Source organism: Lipotes vexillifer, unplaced genomic scaffold (genome assembly GCF_000442215.2).
Source record: "Lipotes vexillifer unplaced genomic scaffold, Lipotes_vexillifer_v1.1 scaffold919, whole genome shotgun sequence".
NCBI classification, from domain to species: domain Eukaryota; kingdom Metazoa; phylum Chordata; class Mammalia; order Artiodactyla; family Lipotidae; genus Lipotes; species Lipotes vexillifer.
The window spans coordinates 716,804-738,135 of NW_006775731.1; the positions used below are offsets into that span (position 1 = coordinate 716,804).

The following is a 21,332-nucleotide window of genomic DNA, read 5'->3' on the forward strand; positions in this document are numbered from 1 at the left end:
AACATAACCTTCATCTGAGAAACTGCTTCATAACATATTAAATGGGGGTCTGTTTGAGTTTGGACATTGCTAGGCTGCCATGACACAGCTAAAAGCACTACAAAATAAAATGTGGTATTTCTAAAATAAAAAGACCAGTAAAAACAGCATGCACTCTTCCCCCACATCCATATCCACCTGAGACTTTATTACTTACATGCATTAGAAAACTATCTGGGAAGGTGGTCCAGTAGAAAGCAGTGGGACTAAAATATTAGTATTACTAAGCAATATTTTAAGAAATGAAACTCATTATTTATCTGCTCTGAGAAACTTCAGAGAACTTTATTTTTTAAAAATTGCCTCTACACTGTGAAGAAAAATACTTTTGAGGAATGCTCTTAAATAATAGCCAACTGTGTTAAAATATATGGGTAGATGCTTGCCACTTGGTCTTTAGGATATGAAATGCATATGCTAGTTGCTGTTTTTTTTGTTTTTCAGGGAGGGATTTTTTTTTCACATTGAAAAATGCAGTATGAATTAAAACTAGTTACCCCTGAATGACAATCAGCCATGCACAGCAGTAGTTGGCCTGATTGGCAACAGGATGGGAGAGGGCTCCCTTTGGAACATTAAGTGTTTTTTTTTGGGGGGGGGGGCGCGGGTACGCGGGCCTTTCACTGTTGTGGCCTCTCCCGTTGCGGGGCACAGGCTCCGGACGCACAGGCTCAGAGGCCATGGCTCACGGGCTCAGCTGCTCCGCGGCATGCGGGATCCTCACAGACTGGGGCACGAACCTGCGTCCCCCGCACCGGCAGGCGGACTCCCAACCACTGCGCCACCAGGGAAGCCCCATTAAGTGTTTTTGAGTATGGTATTTTCTTTTCCAAACGAAGGACTGACTAGGGAAGGGATCTTCAGGGGAAGACTTAATTAGGAAAAGGCAGCCATACCCTATTATCTAGATGTCTCATGCCATATGTTCAGCTAACATCATTTATTGAGTACCTGTTATTTTTGAACAAGACAGTATCCCCTGGTCTTAACGTTCTGTGACCACCAAAATTGGGATTAAATACTTTCTCACGGTTATGGTATTTCTTGCCTGTCCGGAAGTGGGTAGCTGACATTTTCATGGGTCTAATTTTTACCTGAACTCTCACATCTCTTTTTTTCTATTCATCATAGGAATATTTTTCCTTAATGCCTCTTTGACCTCACTTAAGTAGGTGCAGTGCTGTAACTTTGTGATAAAAATGATTAAAAATAATGTAAATTTCAACTAGTTAATAACTTAAATACTAACTTATGGGATATCTTTGGAACTTAATGGCTATTTATAGTACTATTTTTGTAAAGGAGTAAGTTCTGAACATTGAACAACCAAATAAAAAAACTTTTAGTAAATACAACCTGCTTTTAAATTAGAATTTCCTCTATTATTCTCTTGAAAATTGCATGAACTGTGACTTTTGTTTGACTGGCTCATTCCTTGGTGTTTTGGGCTTCTGACTTTTTTCTTTAAAGATCCTGTTCCAGATATAAAGCATAAAAGCCAAACAATTCCAGTTAGACCATTTTTGTTGACATTGGCAGTTAATATTGGTTTCTGACTTTGTGCAGTATAATTTAGCATAGGGACACCTCTCATTTTGATGAAAATTCCCCCCTTGATATATTTGATTAGTAAAAAAATATATAATAAGTAATAAGAGTAAGCATTCATTGAGTACCTTTCCATGTGCCAGACTTGTGTCTTACATATTCTGTCTTCTTTAAGCCTCACAACAGCCCTATGGCATGGCTTATTGTTTCATTTTTAAAGATGAGGGAAATGAGGCTTAGTGATATCAAGCTACTGGTTCCTGATCACATGAATAATTAGTGCTTGAGCTAGAATTTAACTCTGAGGTTTGGGCTTTTAATTACTGGAATCAATGAAAACTACATAATCAGAGGAATAAACTTCGTGAAGGCATAGAGATACATTCCAAAATGTCTTCATTCATTCATTCAACAGATGTATCTTTGAATTCTGTGTAGCTCACTATGCTAAGTGTTGCAGGTATCCTGGAAAGTCAGCCATTTTCTATGTGATTTATACTCTTGTGGTGCTTACAAACTAGTGGGATAAACAGATTAATCAAATAATCACAATAATATGTATTTAAAGCTTGAGATAAATATTTAAAGGAAAAACAACATAGTTTTATGAGCGCTTATAAGAAAAGATTCTGACTTAGGTGGGTGTTTAGAATCTTGCAGAAGTGAAGCTTGACCTGAGGTCTGAGGGGTGAGTTAAAATTAACTAGTTAAGAGTTTTACAGGTGGGAAGCTTTCTTGGTAGAGGAAATAGCATGTGCAAAGGCTCTGGGGCAGGAGGAACACATTCAGAAACTGGAAGGATGATACCATAGCCGGGTGCAGCCAGGGAGGGGAGAGTGGCTTGAGAGAGGCCTCTTCATGTCTTTTCTTAAAGGGTTTGGGTTTTAACCTAGCAGCAGGAAGTTAATAAAGGATTTTAAGCAGAGAAGTAATAGCATCAAGACTTGAAATTTGTAAAGGTTACTCTGGTGGCAATGTGCAGGACAAACTGGAGGAGGGGGTATGTCCATTTAAAATAACATCCAGTGAATCAGAGAAAATTATGGCACAGGGGTCAAATTATGGGTCAGACAGCCTTTGTTTAAGGCTTAGAGCTCAGCCTTAGTCCCGAGGCTGTGTGCTAGTTATGCACCTTCTTTTGGCTCAGGCTCTACTTACGTAAAACAGGGACAATCGTACAGACCCCAGAAGAAAATTGTTTTGAGGATTAAATGAAAAAGTAGTAGTGGAAATCAACCACACCCATTTATAAGATGAGGACATCGAGGCCTAGAAAGGTAAAAGAAGGTTTTTCATCATTATTATTTATCTGGATGTTGTGGAATAAGAGTGAAGGGAGTGGGCTTCCCTGGTGGCACAGTGGTTGAGAGTCTGCCTGCTGATGCAGGGGACACGGGTTTGTGCCCCGGTCCGGGAAGATCCCACATGCCGCAGAGCGGCTGGGCCCATGAGCCATGGCCGCTGAGCCTGTACGTCTGGAGCCTGTGCTCCGCAACGGGAGAGGCCACAACAGTGAGAGGCCTGCATACCGCAAAAAAAAAAAAAAAAAGAGTGAAGGGAGTAGGAGGTAAAGGCAAAGGTAAAGGTCTGAAGGGAGAGAACAAAGCAAAACAAACTAATGACCCCCAAAACTTGATGTAAGGTCCTGGAAAGGCCAGATCTTGGGATAACCTGGTTGAAATGATACAGGGTCCTGTTCACCCCATTCCTCCTCCAGGAGAGCAGAGATCTGGGGATATAGACACCCTTTACTTTTCAGTTTTCTTCCTTCATCTCCTGAGGGGCTAGATTAGACCAGCTATCCTTCAGCCTGGTAGGCATGTAGGATTCCAGGGTCCCTTCTTCCCCGAACAAATCATCAAGTAAAAGTCTCCCCATTTGTTGTGTGATATCAGCAACTGCATTAGTAATGAGAAAAGGACTTGAATTATACAACTAAAGATTAAAAAATTAAAAACACTTACTTATAATACTGTTTTTTAGCATAGGGGTATTTCAAATCAGCTTACCTTGAAGGAAGGTGAGCACTTGGTATCTAGCACACACAAATGGAAATGGGGGTGGGGGTGGAGGGTAGGGGAGAGTGCATACAGAGGGCGGGGATGGGGCTAAGATGATACACTTTTGACTCATTAATTTTCTCTAGGATTTCATGTGTTTACCTTTAAAAGGTGGGGACAAACAGAAGTTGTCCTCGAACTATTTTTGTTATGTATGCGAACTCAGTAGTTCATCTTCTTGTGATTTGTAAATATATATTTAACACAACAGACTTACTATAATTAATTATTCTACTTTAAAATATTTACTGAGCATCTGCTTTGAGCTTGCCACTGTGGTAGGTGATGGAGTGATAAGCAAAAGAGACATCCATGGAGATTTCACTCTCATATTATTTTGTTTTCAGAAATGTTATTACTTAAGGCATCACTTAAGAAATGCTTACTAAATGAAAAGTACACCATTTTAAAATAGAAAGTTAGGGTAAGAATGGTTATTTTTGGCTTGGCCTTGACCATTTCTATCAAGGCTCTGTTCTCCAGATTAAAGAAAAATCCTTAAATATTTAAGAACAGGATACTATATAAAGCAATATGATAATGAATATGCCTTTCTATATCTCAAACCAAAAGCAATTGAGATTGAAGCATTTTTGACCTTTATAGTGGCCTCTGCTGAGATTTCATGTGAGCAGCAGTTGAATATAATGTTGCCTTTACTGAAACCATTTCCGTTGTCTGTTTCAGGACCGGCTTGATGCTCTAACGGAAGTGGATGACTCAGGACAGTTAACTATCAAATGCTCTCAGAATTACTTGTCTCTGGATTGTGGCATTACTGCTTTCGAACTGTCTGACTACAGTCCAAGTGAGGATTTGCTCAGTGGCCTGGGTGATATGGCCTCTAGCCAGGTCAAAACCAAACCCTTTGACTCTTGGAGCTACAGCGAAATGGAAAAGGAGTTCCCTGAGCTTATCCGAAGCGTTGGGTTACTTACGGTGGCTCCTGACGCGGTCCCTTCCAACTGCAGCGAAGCAGTTAGTGAGGAGGCGTCTCAGGTGTCTCTTTCAGCAGATGACAGAGGTGGATGTGAGGAAAACGGTGCGGCCACAGCGGAGGAGCAGCCAGGCTTAACGCAGGGGCCGTCATCTTCAGGGGAAGCTCTGACAAATGCTGGACAACCCTCTTTGGAGACTGTGAAGCAAGAATCTGATTCCTCTTCCCAACTTGGGGCAAAGAATCGACAGCCTCTTCCTTGTGAAAATGCAACCCCCAAGCGATCCATCAGAGATTGCTTTAATTACAACGAGGACTCTCCCACACAGCCCACGTTGCCAAAAAGAGGGCTTTTCCTTAAAGAGGAGACTTTTAAGAATAATCTGAAAGGCGCTGGTGGCAAGAGGCAGGTGGCTGATCTCAAGCCTGAGATGAGCAGGAGCGCACCTTCCCTGGCGGACCCTCGTGACAGAGCTAAACTTTGCCTGGTGTTACAGTCTTCTCACCCCAACAGACCTTCTGCTGCCAGCTACTCACATGAGTGTTTGCACAAGGTGGGGGATGGGAACCTTGAAAACACAGTCACAAGTCACACTAAGGAGATCTCCAGCCTGGGGAGGCTGAGTGACGGCCGTAAGGAGGAACGTCGGCTTAAAAAGCCTCACAAGACCATAGAAGAGGTGCCTTCATGCCAGACACCTAAACGGGACCCCAGTTCAGGCAAGCAAGCCCAAAACACTAGGAGCTCAGTAGTGCCAAATGGAATTCCTTCTAGCACTTCCAAGGCCATAGAGGGGCCAGAAACAGATTCTGCTTCCACATCCTCACTTGAGCCGTATAACCAGAGTAGTTGGAATGCCAAATTGCCGGTGCAGTCAGAAACGTCCAGTTCACCACCTTTTAGTCAAAGCTGTGAGTCCTCTGCTGGCTCAGACAACGTCACGTCTGTGGTACCCCTTCTTTCAGAACACAAAAGCAAAAAAAGCTACACCTCGTCCCCAAGTCACGTCACCAGGAACGGTCAGGTTGTGGAGGCCTGGTATGGCTCTGATGAGTACCTAGCACTGCCCTCTCACCTTAAGCAGACAGAAGTATTAGCTTTGAAGTTGGAAAACCTAACAAAGCTTCTGCCTCAGAAACCCAGGGGAGAAACCATTCAGAATATTGATGACTGGGAACTGTCTGAAATGAATTCAGATTCTGAGATCTATCCAACATACCATGTCAGGAAGAAGCATACAAGGCTCGGCAGGGTGTCTCCAAGCTCATCCAGTGATATAGCCTCTTCGCTCGGGGAGAGCATTGAATCTGGCCCCCTTAGTGACCTTCCTTCCGACGAGGAGTTGTGCGCGCCTCTCTCTGGCATGAAAAAATACATTGATGAGAAGTCAGAGAGGGCTTCATCCTCTGAGAAAAATGAGAGCCATTCCACTACAAAGTCTGCTTTAATTCAGAAACTGATGCAAGATATTCAACACCAAGACAACTATGAAGCCATATGGGAAAAAATAGAGGTAAGGGTGGTCTTCTTAATCGGAATGATTGCTTACCTGATTTTTGGAAGTATTGCTGGGAAAAGGTGAACTCTTCCCCACCCCATGATAAAATGTGTTGCTATTTTTGATAAACATACCCGATTCCCTAAAGAAAGAAAAAAAAAAAAAAACCACGATGATCACTGAGTTGTAACAGTGACATCACTAGGAACTGCCCTTGTCTGTGCATTAGCTTGATGTGTCCCTGCTGGTATACATCTCTCTGTTGACATTGCTCTAACCTAACATGGCTCCCGATGAGTGGTGGACCCCCTTGAACGGAATACAAAGTAAGGTAGAACAGTAGCTGTGCACACGCCAGTACCTCAGGAATACATGAATGGAAAGTTCCAGTTACCCTCAGTGCCTTTTTGATTTGTTGATTCTACCCCCAGAATAGCTCTCACATCTCCAATATTAACTTCTTGTAGAAAAAGACCAGATATTTCTAATTTATCGGGAATTTTTTTCTTCAGTCTTCCTCATCTGGCTAATAACCATGATACCTATACTCTGTGCCATCTATGGGCTCTGAGATTGGGGAGTTGATATTTTGGGTAAATCTGTACTTTTAGAACAAATTGTTATGTGATGAAATCTTTAAGAACAGACATCAAAATTCTCAGAATTCAGCTCCTTAATGTAAGCTGTGATTTAAGATACTGGATAAAAGTATAGTACATATTGGACAGAATGACCTGGAGGAAGAAAATGAAGGTACATAAAACAAAGAGAGTAAAGCTAACAGCAATATATAATAATCGTAACATATATTAAGAATTGTTTACTAAGTATTTATGTGTCCAACCCTCACAACAACCCTAATATTAACCCCATTTTACGTAGAGGAGACTGAGGCTGAGAGAGACCAGGCAGTCTGCTCTAGAACCCACACTATTAATGCTCCCATGCCTCTCCATTAGGAAGTGACTAGTATGTACTACATGTAAATACTGTAGTATTGTAGAGAAGAAATAATATCAGTAGAGCTAGGATTTGCCTGGGAAGTTCTTGTGAAATAATAAACCTTCACCGGGGCTTTGAAGGATGTGCCAGGATTTAGAGAGAAGGAAGTGGGCATTTCAGGTAGAAGGAGTAAAAACCAAGATGCAGAGGTGGGTATTGGGAATGAGCATGGTATTGGGGTCCACAGCTGTCTTGACTGGAAGGTCAGTGAGCAGAGAGCAATAAAAGTTTCCATACATTTAATAGACCTGGTAGCTGCAAGGCCCTGATGGCCAGACCAAGGCAATTAGGATTTGTTTACCAGGCATCCATGGTAACTTCTCTGAAAGGGACTGAGAATAGTTATACAACTAACAATAACTCATGCTCCTTGGGCTCTTATTTTGTGCTGGTTCTGTGCTAAGGGCTTTACATGCCTTATTCTACTTAAGTCCTGGGAGGTAAGAACTTTTCAGATGAAGATGCTAAGGCAGATTGTGGTTAGGAAACTTGCTCAAGGCCTCACAGCTAGTGAGTGCAGAGCCAGAATTTGAACCCAGAGCCGGCACACTTAAAGCATTGTGTGCCATGGCCTCCAATAGCCTTTCTGGAAGGCCTAATTGGCAATAACAGGAAAGACAGTCATGGCAGCCATGGCAGTGACCAGTGCAGAGATGCCTGTGGCAGCCTGTGTTAGGGGCTGCTGTGATGGGGGATGGGCGAATGGGGGGCGCTGTTGATAAAGTGAACAGGATCCAGGAAACTGGTTCCAGCCTTTGCGCAGTCAGTAAAGCCAGGAGTGGCCCACAGCTAATGCTGCTCCATTCTGGGCCTCGTTTCTTTTTTGTAAATAGAGGATGTTTTAAGCAGATGATGGCTATTATACCAACTTCCAGTGGAGGCATCCTTTTATTCCATAGTTCTACAAAGATAAAGCTAAGTTTTCAGTCTCTAGGGACTGGTGTAGTTTTAATAGAAGGAAACATTTGGATGGGTAGCCGCTTGAGGTGGAGGTGAGGCAGGTAATTTTTAAAAATACATGCACTGATATTGAGTATACGATGAAACTTTTAAGAGGAAATGTAGGCCGTTGGAAGTACTGTCTTGGAGTTTGGATATGCAGTGAAACCTAAAAGGGGATTAAGCCCCTTCCTCAGCCCAACTTCCTTTCAATGCTTCAGGCAGGGGTGACTACAAATCCCCATGTCAGTTGACCTTGGGTATCACATTCTAGCTTTGACCTCCTCCATATAGCGACCCAGAAAATGTATTCAACCAGGAAAATATAACATAATAAGAGAGGGTATTATTTAACATCTTCCTTGTATCAGGCAAATACTTGGCACTTTATTTGAAGTAGTGCTCTCAAAACAACCCTACAAGGTAGGTTTTATTACCTTACATTGACCACTTCTCTTGCTCTCCAGTACTCCCACTCTGGCCCTAGCCACCATCACCTCCCGCCTGGATTACTGAGGTAGCCTCCTAACCGGTTTCCCTGCTTCCACTCTGCTCCCCTTACAGTCTATTCCCAACAAAGCAGCCAGAGTGATCCTTTTAAAACATAAATCAGGGATTTCCCTGGTGGTCCAGTGGTTAAGAATCCACCTTCCAACGCAGGGAATGCAGGTTCGATCTCCGTTCGGCTGGGGGGCCGACTAAGATCCCACATGCCGCGGGGCAGTTAAGCCCGCGCACCACAACTACTGAGTCCGCGTGCTTCGATTAGTCGAGAACCCGCGTGCCGCAAACTACAGAGCCCACACATTCTGGAGGCCGTGCGCCACAACTAAGACCCAACACAGCCAAAAAAAACAAAAACATAAATCAGATCATGTCACCCCTCTGCTCAAAACTCTGCAACAGCTCCCATGGCATTCAGAGGTCCTACATGGGCTGGTCCCCTGATTTCCTCTCTGACTCATTTCCAACTGCTCTTCCCCATGCTCACTTCACTCCATTCCCACTGGACCCTTTGCCGTTCCTGGAACAAGCTGGGTACACCCCTGCCTTTCAGACCTTTGTCAGCTCCCTCTGGCTGCACATTCTCTGTCAGATGCATTTTTTTTTTTTCTAATTCCTCCACCTCCTGAGACTTGGTCAAATAATAATTTCTTAGGGAAGGTTACCCTGACGACCTTTTAAAAAGTGTGACCTGACATCTTTTTCTTTTTTTCTACAGCTCTCACCATATTCTGTAATTTTATATCATTCTCTTATCGAGCATGTGTATTATTATTAATTTTTGTCTCCCCCTGCTAGACTGGGAGATCTGTGAAGGCAGACATTTTTATCTGTGTAGCTTGCTAGTGTACCTAGAATCTCATGTACCTAGAACATTGCCTGCTACATAGTAGGTGCTCAATAAAGGTTGCTGAATGACAGGATGAACGAGTCCCCATTTTAGAGCGGAGGAGAGGAGTTCAGAGAGATGAAATCACCTCTCCTAAGCTGCACAGCTAGTAAGTCATAGAGCCATGCTTCAAGCCCTATCTGCTTTGCTCTTCCCACTAGATAAAGTCTTGGGAATAGAAGAATCCCCTGAGAGACTGAGGACAGATGGAGAAGAGAAGAGGGGGACAACTGACTTTCAAGTTTTAGCCCAGTTACGAGGCAGGAGTAAGGAAGAGGCCTAGTTGTGGGGACCAGGAAGGAACAGGATTCTCGGGTATTAGGTAAATGAAGGGAGAAGAGATGTTTAGTATGATGAACACTAGCTTCATTCTTTGCAAAATGGAGATAAAGAAAAACAAATAACCTTCAACTTTTACATTTGTTTTAAAGGGTCAATGAGGACCTTAGAACTCATCCTGGAAGACATGACTCCATTAGGTTGGACTCATTGGTACCAAGTTAATGGATGCATGACGTAGCTGATTCCTTTTCTCCCCAGAGAGATAAATGTCTTCAAATGCTAGATTATGGTGTCCCAGCTATAGTTCAATGACTCAGCTGTTTGTTAGCATTTTATCTCAGAGACATCTATAACCCAATTTAAAAAACTTCTTTGGTGCCAGCTAAGAATGTCCTTGCACATAAATTATTTTCAGATTCAGTGCAGCAGATATTTGTCTGAGTGCTTGATCTTTGTAACTAGGCTACGTAAAATTGCAGTCTAGTCTGTGGTAGCAGCACAGAGACAATCACCCTTGCTGCTGCCTAGAGGTAGAGCTGGGATGTGGTCAGTAATACCAGGTTAATGGGAATATAGAAGAGGTTTGGTCCTGGGATTAACTTGGCACTGATTTCTGCATTTCTTTTTCCAAGAGGTAAAATGGTCCAGATAGGATCCATCCTATCTTTCACCCTCATTTCGACCATATGTTGACACATCAATGATGCCACACTGATGATGGCAGTCATTAAAGAAATATCATGTTGTCCTGTGTTCTCTTTTCCTTCTTCTTCCGTTGTGGTAAAAAAACATAACATAAAATTTGCCTTCCGAACCATTTTTAAGTGTACAGTTCAGTAGTAAGTGTATTCATATTTTTGTGAAACAGATCTCCAGAACTTTTTCATCTTGCAAATCTGAAACTCCATACCAATTAAACAACTGCCCTTTTCCCCTCTCCTGCAGCCCCTGGTAGGCACAATTCTACTTTTTGTTTCTATGAATTTGACCACTTTAGATGCCTCACATAATTGGAATCATATAGTATTTGTCTTTTTGTGACTGGTTTGTTTCACTTAGCATAATGCCCTCAAGATTCATCCATGTTGTAACATATGACAGGATTTCCTTCCTTTGTAAGGGTGAATAATTCCACTGTATGTATATACCACATTTTGTTTACCCATTCATCTGTGGAGGGATATTTGACTTGCTTCCACTTCTTGGCTATTGTGAATAATGCTGTTATGAACATAGGTGTGCAAATACCTCTTCAAGACCCTGCTTTCAATTCTGTGGGTATATACCCATGAATTGGATAGGATTGCTGCTGGACCATATGGTAGTTGTACTTTTAAGTTTTTGAGGAATCACCATACCATTTTCCATCATGGTTGCTCCATTTTACAATCCCAACAACAGTGCACAAGAGTTTCAGTTTCTCCATATCCTCATCAACAATTGTTATTTTCTGGGTTTTGTTCTTTTTGTTTTTTTTTTTAAGATAGTAACCATCCTAATGGGTGTGAGGTAATATCTCATTATGATTTTTTTAACATCTTTATTGGAGTATAATTGCTTTACAGTGGTGTGTTAGTTTCTGCTGTATAACAAAGTGAATCAGCTATACGTATACATATATCCCCATATCTCCTCCCTCTTGCGTCTCCCTCCCAACCTCCCTACCCCACCCCTCTAGGTGGACACAAAGCACCGAGCTGATCTCCCTGTGCTATGAGGCTGCTTCCCACTAGCTATTTTACATTTGGTAGTGTATATATGTCAGTGTTACTCTCTCGCTTCATCCCAGCTTACCCTTCCCCCTCCCCGTGTCCTCAAGTCCATTCTCTATGTCTGTGTCTTTATTCCTGTCCCGCTCCTAGGTTCTTCAGAACCACTTCCTTTTTTAGATTCCATATATATGTGTTAGCATACGGTATTTGTTTTTCTCTTTCTGACTTACTTCACTCTGTATGACAGTCCCTAGGTCCATCCACCTCACTACAAATAACTCAATTTCGTTTCTTCTTATGGCTGAGTAATATTCCATTGTATACATGTGCCACATCTTCTTATCCATTCATCTGTCAGTGGACACTTAGGTTGCTTCCATGTCCTGGCTATTGTCAGTAGAGCGGCAGTGAACATTGTGGCACATCACTCTTTTGAATTATCTCATTGTGATTTTGATTTGCGTTTCTCTGATGATTAGTGATGTTGAACATCTTTACATATGCTTGTTGGCCATTTGTATATCCTCTTTGGAAGAATGTATTCAAGTATGTTGTCCACTTTTTAAATTGGGTTATTTGATTTTTTTGTTGTTGAGTTGTAGGAGTTCTTTATATTCTGGATCTTAACCTTTTATTATATATTTGATTTGCAAACATTTTCTCCCATTCCTTTTCACTCTGTTGATTGGGCCCTTTGATGCACAAAATTTTTAAAGGATGATGTGGCCCCATTTGTCTATTTTTGCTTTTGTTGGCTGTGCTTTTGGTGTCATATCCAAGAAATCATTGCCAAGACCCATGTCATGAGGCTTTTATTTTGTTTTCTTTTAGGAGTTTTACAGTTTAAGTCTTAGGTTTAAGTCTTTGAGTTATTTTGTATTTTATCTCAGTGTGATTACCTCTCGTGCTTTAAGGATCTCACCCCTAGCTTTTTTGCGTGGTAGGACACAACTTCAAGAGACAAGATTCGTTTTTAGAAAAACACTTGGGAGTCACTCTTTTTAAAAAGTCCTGTCTGCCATTCTTTACTTGATTTGAAACACAGCTGTATTTTTCTTTATTTGTCCCCAGAGTAACTTATAATCAAGGTCTGCTGTAAATTTAATTCTCACCTGCCTTTGATGTTTCTTTTATACCAACCACATAGCAGTTTTCCTAGAGTTGGTGGAGTGGTTGTCTGCACTTTGGTGTTTATAGTGATCTCTTAGGAGCATCCTATCAGATAGGAAGCATTTTAAGGTTATTGGATTCCACTGTTCCTCACTGGCATTTCGTTTCGTATGTGCCTTTCCCTTATGCTAGCCTTTTCCCTCACAGTTGCTAGTCTTCCTCCTATATCTGAATTCTCTCTCTTCCTTATATCTTCTCTCCTATTCTTTTTCTTTACTATTCTTCTGGAATGTATAGTTTTCACTCGCTGGCACCTATTTTCCCTTTTAATTTCCTTCCCCAAGAGTATCTTCTACTTTCTTCCTCTGATGTTGTCCTAGAGATTCTCAGATTCCAAATATGAGAGGAGGCTGTGAGTTGGCTCTTCATCACCATTCGAGCTTGAACCCTTGATCTTCTCAGTGCATTTCTTAGTCTTAGAAATATGTATCCAGAGGGTTGAGGAACTGTTTAGATGCAAGAATAAACAATTCAGTTTAAATATCAAGGAAGAAGCCACATTTTTAAAGAGTTGGGAAGGCTCAGCTTTGTAATTAAAATTGGAAGATTCAGGAGTCCTAAAAGATCACAAATTGAACATGAATTGATAGTACAGATTACTATTCAACAAGCGGTGTTAGTAGCAGAATGCTGTAGGAACTCTGAATATTCTTCTTTGTGCTATGCACAATCTAAAATTTTGTTTTAAATTCTGGACTTAGAGTTTGAAAGAGATAGGACAACATAATTCTAGGCTCTGTTTATTAAATAAGATAATATTTGATAAGTCTCAAGTGGAAAGTTACACAATGGGGGAGCAGAGGAAGGAAGATAACAAGTGTACCTAGACCAAGCATCACAGAAGGTGGACTACTTGAGCTGGGCCTTGAATAATGAGTATAATTTAGGAGAGATGAGAAGGCAGAATGTTAGTGACAGAAGCTTTGGTATAAGCTAAGGTTGAGGGCAAGAATATTTAAGGTATATTTGGGAAATAGTAAAGAGTGTAGGCTAAACTGCTATAAACAAAGAGATCCCCAGATACATAACAAGAGGTAGGCAGACAATCCAGGGAAGATAGAGGCCATCTAGGGATTCAGGTGCTTTCTCCCTGTTGCTCTTGTACTATGGTGCACCAATGCTGTATCTGTGTTCCATCTCACCAGAAGGGGAACGTGGAGAGCGCCCAGCTTTCTTCTCACAGACAGGACTTGGAAGTTGTACACATTTCTTCTGTTCACGTCCCATTGGTCCAGACTTTGTCATATGGCATCACCTAACTGCAGAGGAGTTTGGGAAATTAGCCTCTAGGCTATGAACTTTAGGAGGGAGATGTTCTCTTAAGCCAGTTGCTGGTTAGAATAGAGTTAGTTGAAGGGAAAGGGAATATAAAGTTAGAAAGAAAGGACCAAAATATGAACTTTGAATTCCAAGTGTTGACATAGCACAGACACAAAATAAATACCTGTCTAATGAATGCATGAATAAATGAATAAGTGAGTGAGTGAATGTATCATTCAGATTGAACTTTTTCCTTGAGACCAGGAGTTACAAACTAAAATGACTCTAAGAGGGGCAGACAGATAATATAAATGAGCCATACAGCCGGGTGGAAGTGGGGAGTGAAAGAGACTGAGTAACGGAGGGTAAGTGCCATGTCTAGAGGGCAGCCAACTGCTCAGTTCCAAGTGATTGTTGCACGGGAGTGTGGGCTCTGTGTGGCAAGATCTTGCAGTTTTTAGAAAGAAGTAGCAAATCTGGGTTTTATGTGACATCACCCAGTTTGTTAATTTTTGGTCTGAACAATTTAAAAACGGGCCAAACAAAACACATCCATAGGATAGGTTTAGCCTTCAAGTCACTAATTTGCAGTCTTTCTGAAGAGGAGACATTACTTAAAATTTTTGGCTCAGATGGCTGGTAGTTTAAGGTTAATCTGGCCATGGGGTGCTGGATACAGCTCTAGCAAAGTGGTTCTTTTTTTTTTTTTTTTTTTTTTAACATCTTTATTGGGGTATAATTGCTTTACAATGGTGTGTTAGTTTCTGCTTTATAACAGAGTGAGTCAGTTATACATATATATATGTTCCCATATCTCTTCCCTCTTTGTCTCCCTCCCTCCCACCCTCCCTATCCCACCCCTCCAGACAGCCACAAAGAACCGAGCCGGTTTCCCTGTGCCATGCGGCTGCTTCCCACTGGCTATCTACCTTACGTTTGTTAGTATATATATGTCCATGTCTCTCTCTCGCCCTAACACACCTCACCCTTCCCCCTCCCCATATCCTCAAGTCTGTTCTCCAGTAGGTCTCTGTCTTTATTCCTGTTTTACCCCTAGGTTCTTCATAACATTTTTTTTTCTTAAATTCCATATATATGTGTTAGCATACGGTATTTGTCCTTCTCTTTCTGACTTACTTCACTCCGTATGACAGACTCTAGATCTATCCACCTCATTACAAATAGCTCAATTTCGTTTCTTTTTATGGCTGAGTAATATTCCATTGTATATATGTGCCACATCTTCTTTATCCATTCATCCGACGGCGGGCACTTAGGTTGTTTCCATCTCCGGGCTATTGTAAATAGAGCTGCAATGAACATTTTGGTACATGACTCTTTCTGAATTCTGGTTTCCTCAGGGTATATACCTAGTAGTGGGATTGCTGGGTCATATGGTAGTTCTATTTGTAGTTTTTTAAGGAACCTCCATACTGTTCTCCATAGTGGCTGAACCAATTCACATTCCCACCAGCAGTGCAAGAGTGTTCCCTTTTCTCCACACCCTCTCCAGCATTTATTGTTTCTAGATTTTTTGATGATGGCCATTCTGACTGGTGTGAGATGATATCTCATTGTAGTTTTGATTTGCATTTCTCTAATGATTAATGATGTTGAGCATTCTTTCATGTGTTTGTTGGCAGTCTGTATATCTTCTTTGGAGAAATGTCTATTTAGGTCTTCTGCCCATTTTTGGATTGGGTTGTTTATTTTTTTGTTATTGAGCTGCATGAGCTGCCTGTAAATTTTAGAGATTAATCCTTTGTCAGTTGATTCATTTGCAAATATTTTCTCCCATTCTGAGGGCTGTCTTTTGGTCTTGTTTATGGTTTCCTTTGCTGTGCAAAAGCTTTGAAGTTTCATTAGGTCCCATTTGTTTATTTTTGTTTTTATCTCCATTACTCTAGGAGATGGGTCAAGAAGGATCTTGCTGTGATTTATGTCATAGAGTGTTCTGCCTATGTTTTCCTCTAAGAGTTTGATAGTTTCTGGCCTTACATTTAGGTCTTTAATCCATTTTGAGCTTATTTTTGTGTATGGTGTTAGGGAGTGATCTAATCTCATACTTTTACATGTACCTATCCAATTTTCCCAGCACCACTTATTGAAGAGGCTGTCCTTTCTCCACTGTATATTCCTGCCACCTTTATCAAAGATAAGGTGACCATATGTGCATGGGTTTATCTCTGGGCTTTCTATCCTATTCCATTGATCTATCTTTCTGTTTTTGTGCCAGTACCATACTGTCTTGATTACTGTAGCTTTGTAGTATAGTCTGAAGTCAGGCAGCCTGATTCCTCCAGCTCCATTTTTTGTTCTCAAGATTGCTTTGGCTATTCGGGGTCTTTTGTGTTTCCATACAAATTGTGAAATTTTTTGTTCTAGTTCTGTGAAAAATGCCAGTGGTAGTTTGATAGGGATTGCATTGAATCTATAGATTGCTTTGGGAAGTAGAGTCATTTTCACAATGTTGATTCTTCCAATCCAAGAACATGGTATATCTCTCCATCTGTTTGTATCATCTTTAATTTCTTTCATCAGTGTCTTATAATTTTCTGCATACAGGTCTTTTGTCTCCTTAGGTAGGTTTATTCCTAGATATTTTATTCTTTTTGTTGCAATGGTAAATGGGAGTGTTTTCTTGATTTCACTTTCAGATTTTTCATCATTAGTATATAGGAATGCCAGAGATTTCTGTGCATTAATTTTGTATCCTGCTACTTTACCAAATTCATTGATTAGCTCTAGTAGTTTTCTGGTAGCATCTTTAGGATTCTCTATGTATAGTATCATGTCATCTGCAAACAGTGACAGCTTTACTTCTTCTTTTCCGATTTGGATTCCTTTTATTTCCTTTTCTTCTCTGATTGCTGTGGCTAAAACTTCCAAAACTATGTTGAATAAGAGTGGTGAGAGTGGGCAACCTTGTCTTGTTCCTGACCTTAGTGGAAATGCTTTCAGTTTTTCGCCATTGAGGATGATGTTGGCTGTGGGCTTGTCATATACGGCCTTTATTATATTGAGGAAAGTTCCCTCTACACCTACTTTCTGCAGGGTTTTTATCATAAATGGGTGTTGAATTTTGTCAAAAGCTTTCTCTGCATCTATTGAGATGATCATATGGTTTTTCTCCTTCAATTTGTTAATATGGTTAATCACATTGATAGATTTGCGTATATTGAAGAATCCTTGCATTCCTGGAATAAACCCCACTTGATCATGGTGTATGATCCTTTTAATGTGCTGTTGGATTCTGTTTGCTAGTATTTTGTTGAGGATTTTTGCATCTATGTTCATCAGTGATATTGGCCTGTAGTTTTCTTTCTTTGTGACATCCTTGTCTGGTTTTGGTATCAAGGTGATGGTGGCCTCGTAGAATGAGTTTGGGAGTGTTCCTCCCTCTGCTATATTTTGGAAGAGTTTGAGAAGAATAGGTGTTAGCTCTTCTCTAAATGTTTGATAGAATTCGCCTGTGAAGCCATCTGGTCCTGGGCTTTTGTTTGTTGGAAGATTTTTAATCACAGTTTCAATTTCAGTGTTTGTGATTGGTCTGTTCATATTTTCTATTTCTTCCTGATTCAGTCTTGGCAGTTTGTGCATTTCTAAGAATTTGTCCATTTCTTCCAGATTGTCCATTTTATTGGCATAGAGTTGCTTGTAGTAATCCCTCATGATTTTTTGTATTTCTGCAGTGTCAGTTGTTACTTCTCCTTTTTCATTTCTGATTCTATTGATTTGAGTCTTCTCCCTTATTTTCTTGATGAGTCTGGCTAATGGTTTATCAATTTTGTTAATCTTCTCAAAGAACCAGCTTTTAGTTTTATTGATCTTTGCTATTGTTTCCTTCATTTCTTTTTCATTTATTTCTGATCTGATTTTTATGATTTCTTTCCTTCTGCTAACTCTGGGGTTTTTTTGTTCTTCTTTCTCTAATTGCTTGAGGTGCAAGGTTAGGTTGTTTATTCGAGATGTTTCCTGCTTCTTAAGGTGGGCTTGTATTGCTATAAACTTCCCTCTTAGAACTGCTTTTGCTGCATCCCATAGGTTTTGGGTCGTTGTATCTCCATTGTCATTTGTTTCTAGGTATTTTTTAATTTCCTCTTTGATTTCTTCAGTGATCACTTCGTTACTAAGTAGTGTATTGTTTAGCCTCCATGTGTTTGTATTTTTTACTGCTCTTTTCCTATAATTGATATCTAATCTCATGGCGTTGTGGTCGGAAAAGATACTTGATATAATTTCAATTTTCTTAAATTTACCAAGGCTTGATTTGTGACCCAAGATATGATCTATCCTGGAGAATGTTCCATGAGCACTTGAGAAAAATGTGTATTCTGTTGTTTTTGGATGGAGTGTCCTATAAATATCAATTAAGTCCATCCTGTTTAATGTATCATTTAAAGCTTGTGTTTCCTTATTTATTTTCATTTTGGATGATCTGTCCATTGGTGAAAGTGGGGTGTTGAAGTCCCCTACTATGAATGTGTTACTGTCGATTTCCCCTTTTATGGCTGCTAGTTTTTGCCTTATGTATTGAGGTGCTCCTATGTTGGGTGCATAAATATTTACAATTGTTATATCTTCTTCTTGGATCGATCCCTTAATCATTATGTAGTGTCCTTCTTTGTCTCTTCTGATAGTCCTTATTTTAAAGTCTATTTTGTCTGATATGAGAATTGCTACTCCAGCTTTCTTTTGGTTTCCATTTGCATGGAATATCTTTTTCCATCCCCTTACTTTCAGTCTGTATGTGTCTCTAGGTCTGAAGTGGGTCTCTTGTAGACAGCATATATATGGGTCTTGTTTTTGTATCCATTCAGCCAATCTGTGTCTTTTGGTGGGAGCATTTAGTCCATTTACATTTAAGGTAATTATCGATATGTATGTTCCTATTCCCATTTTCTAAATTGTTTTGGGTTCGTTATTATAGGACTTTTCCTTCTCTTGTGTTTTTGTCTAGAGAAGTTCCTTTAGCATTTGTTGTAAAGCTGGTTTGGTGGTGCTGAACTCTCTCAGCTTTTGCTTGTCTGTAAAGGTTTTAATTTCTCCATCAAATCTGAATGAGATCCTTGCTGGGTAGAGTAATCTTGGTTGCAGGTTTTTCTCCTTCATCACTTTCAGTATGTCCTGCCACTCCCTTCTGGCTTGTAGAGTTTCTGCTGAGAGATCAGCTGTTAACCTTATGGGGATTCCCTTGTGTGTTATTTGTTGTTTTTCCCTTGCTGCTTTTAATATGCTTTCTTTGTATTTAGTTTTTGACAGTTTGATTAATATGTGTCTTGGCGTATTTCTCCTTGAATTTATCCTGTATGGGACTCTCTGTGCTTCCTGGACTTGATTAACGATTTCCTTTCCCATATTAGGGAAGTTTTCAACTATAATCTCTTCAAATATTTTCTCAGTCCCTTTCTTTTTCTCTTCTTCTTCTGGAACCCCTATAATTCGAATGTTGGTGCGTTTAATGTTGTCCCAGAGGTCTCTGAGACTGTCCTCAGTTCTTTTCATTCTTTTTTCTTTATTCTGCTCTGCAGTAGTTATTTCCACTATTTTATCTTCCAGGTCACTTATCCGTTCTTCTGCCTCATTTATTCTGCTATTGATCCCATCTAGAGTATTTTTCATTTCATTTATTGTGTTGTTCATCATTGTCTGTTTCATCTTTATTTCTTCTAGGTCCTTGTTAACTGCTTCTTGCATTTTGTCCATTCTATTTCCAAGATTTTGGATCATCTTTACTATCATTATTCTGAACTCTTTTTCAGGTAGACTGCCTATTTCCTCTTCATTTGTTAGGTCTGGTGGGTTTTTATCCTGCTCCTTCATCTGCTGTGTGTTTTTCTGTCTTCTCATTTTGCTTATCTTACTGTGATTGGGTTCACCTTTTTGCAGGCTGCAAGTTCGTAGCTCCCGTTGTTTTTGATGTCTGTCTCCAGTGGCTAAGGTTGGTTCAGTGCGTTGTGTAGGCTTCCTGGTGGAGGGGACTAGTGGCTGTGTTGTGGTGTATGAGGCTAGATCTTGTCTCTCTAGTGGGCAGGTCCACGTCTGGTGGTGTGTTTTGGGGTGTCTGTGGACTTATTATGATTTTAGGCAGCCTCTCTGCTAGTGGGTGGGGTTGTGTTCCTGTTTTGCTATATGGTTGGCATAGGTTGTCCAGCACTGTAGCTTGCTGGTCGTTGAGCGAAGCTGGGTGCTGGTGTTGAGATGGAGATCTCTGGGAGATTTTCGCCGTTTGATATTATGTGGGGCTGGGAGGTCTCTTCTTGACGAGTGTTCTGAAGTTGGCTCTCCCACCTCAGAGGCAGAGTCCTGACTCCTGGCTGGAGCAGCAAGAGCCTTTCATCCACTCGGCTCAGAATAAAAGGGAGAGAAAGTAGAGAGAATTAGTATAAGTAGGAGGAAATAGGAAAGAAAGAAAGAAAGAAAGAAAGAGAGGAGGGAAGGAAGGAAGGAGGGAAGGAAGAAAGAAAGAAAGAAGAAAAGAAAGGAAGAAGGCAAGAAGGAAAGAAAGGAGGGAGGGAGGGAGGAGGGAAGGAAGGAAGGAATGAGGGAAGGAAGGAAAAAATACAGAAAGAAAGAAGATACAGTAAAATAAAATAAAGTATAATAAAGTTATTGAATTAAAAAAATAATTATTTAGAGGAAAAAAAAAAGGGAAGGATAGAACCTTAGGACAAATGGTGGAAGCAAAGTTATAGAGACAAAATCTTACATAGAAGCATACACATATACCCTCACAAAAAGAGGTAAAGTGGAAAAAATCATAAAACTTGCTCTCCAAGTCCACCTCCTCAATTTGGGACGATTCGTTGTCTCAAAAAGGGAAGGAAGGAAGGAAAGATAGAAAGAAGGTAAAGTATAACAGAGTTCTTTAAATTAAAATTAATTATTAAGAAAAAAATTAAAAAAAAAAATGGTCGGATAGAACGCTGGGACAAATGGTGGAAGCAAACCTATACAGACAAGATCTCACACAGAAGCATACACATACACATTCACAAAAAGAGGAAAAGGGGAAAAAATCATAGATCTTGCTCTAGAAGTCCGCCTCCTCAATTTGGGATGATTCGCTGTCTATTCATGTATTCCACAGAGGCAGGGTACATCAAATTGATTGTGTAGCTTTAATCCGCTGTTTCTGAGGCTGCTGGGAGAGATTTCCCTTTTTCTTCTTTGTTCTCACAGCTCACAGGGGCTCAGCTTTCGACTTGGCCCTGCCTCTGCGTGTAGGTCGCTGGAGGGCGTCTGCTTTTTGCTCAGACAGGACGGCGTTAAAGGAGCCGCTGACTCGGGGGCTCTGGCGCTCTCAGGCCGGGGGCAGGGAGGGGCACGGAGTGCGGAGCGGTCCTGCGGCGGCAGAAGTCGGCGTGACGTTGCCCCAGCCTGAGGCCCGCCGTGTGTTCTCCCTGAGAAATTGTCCCTGGATCCCGGGAACCTGGCAGTGGCGGGCTGCACAGGCTCCCCGGAAGAGGGGTGGGGGCAGTGACCTGTGCT

The 21,332-nt window shown here is 40.9% G+C and overlaps 1 protein-coding gene across 1 annotated transcript in view; it reads left to right on the forward strand.

The window, feature by feature from the left end:
- The window catches only part of AKAP6 (A-kinase anchoring protein 6), a 382,763-nt gene that overhangs the window by 98,797 nt on the left and 262,634 nt on the right, over positions 1–21,332 (forward strand). The window contains exon 3 of the mRNA XM_007450167.1: positions 4,335–6,098. Coding sequence (XP_007450229.1) covers positions 4,335–6,098 — 1,764 coding nt within the window. The remainder of the gene's footprint in view (positions 1–4,334; positions 6,099–21,332) is intronic.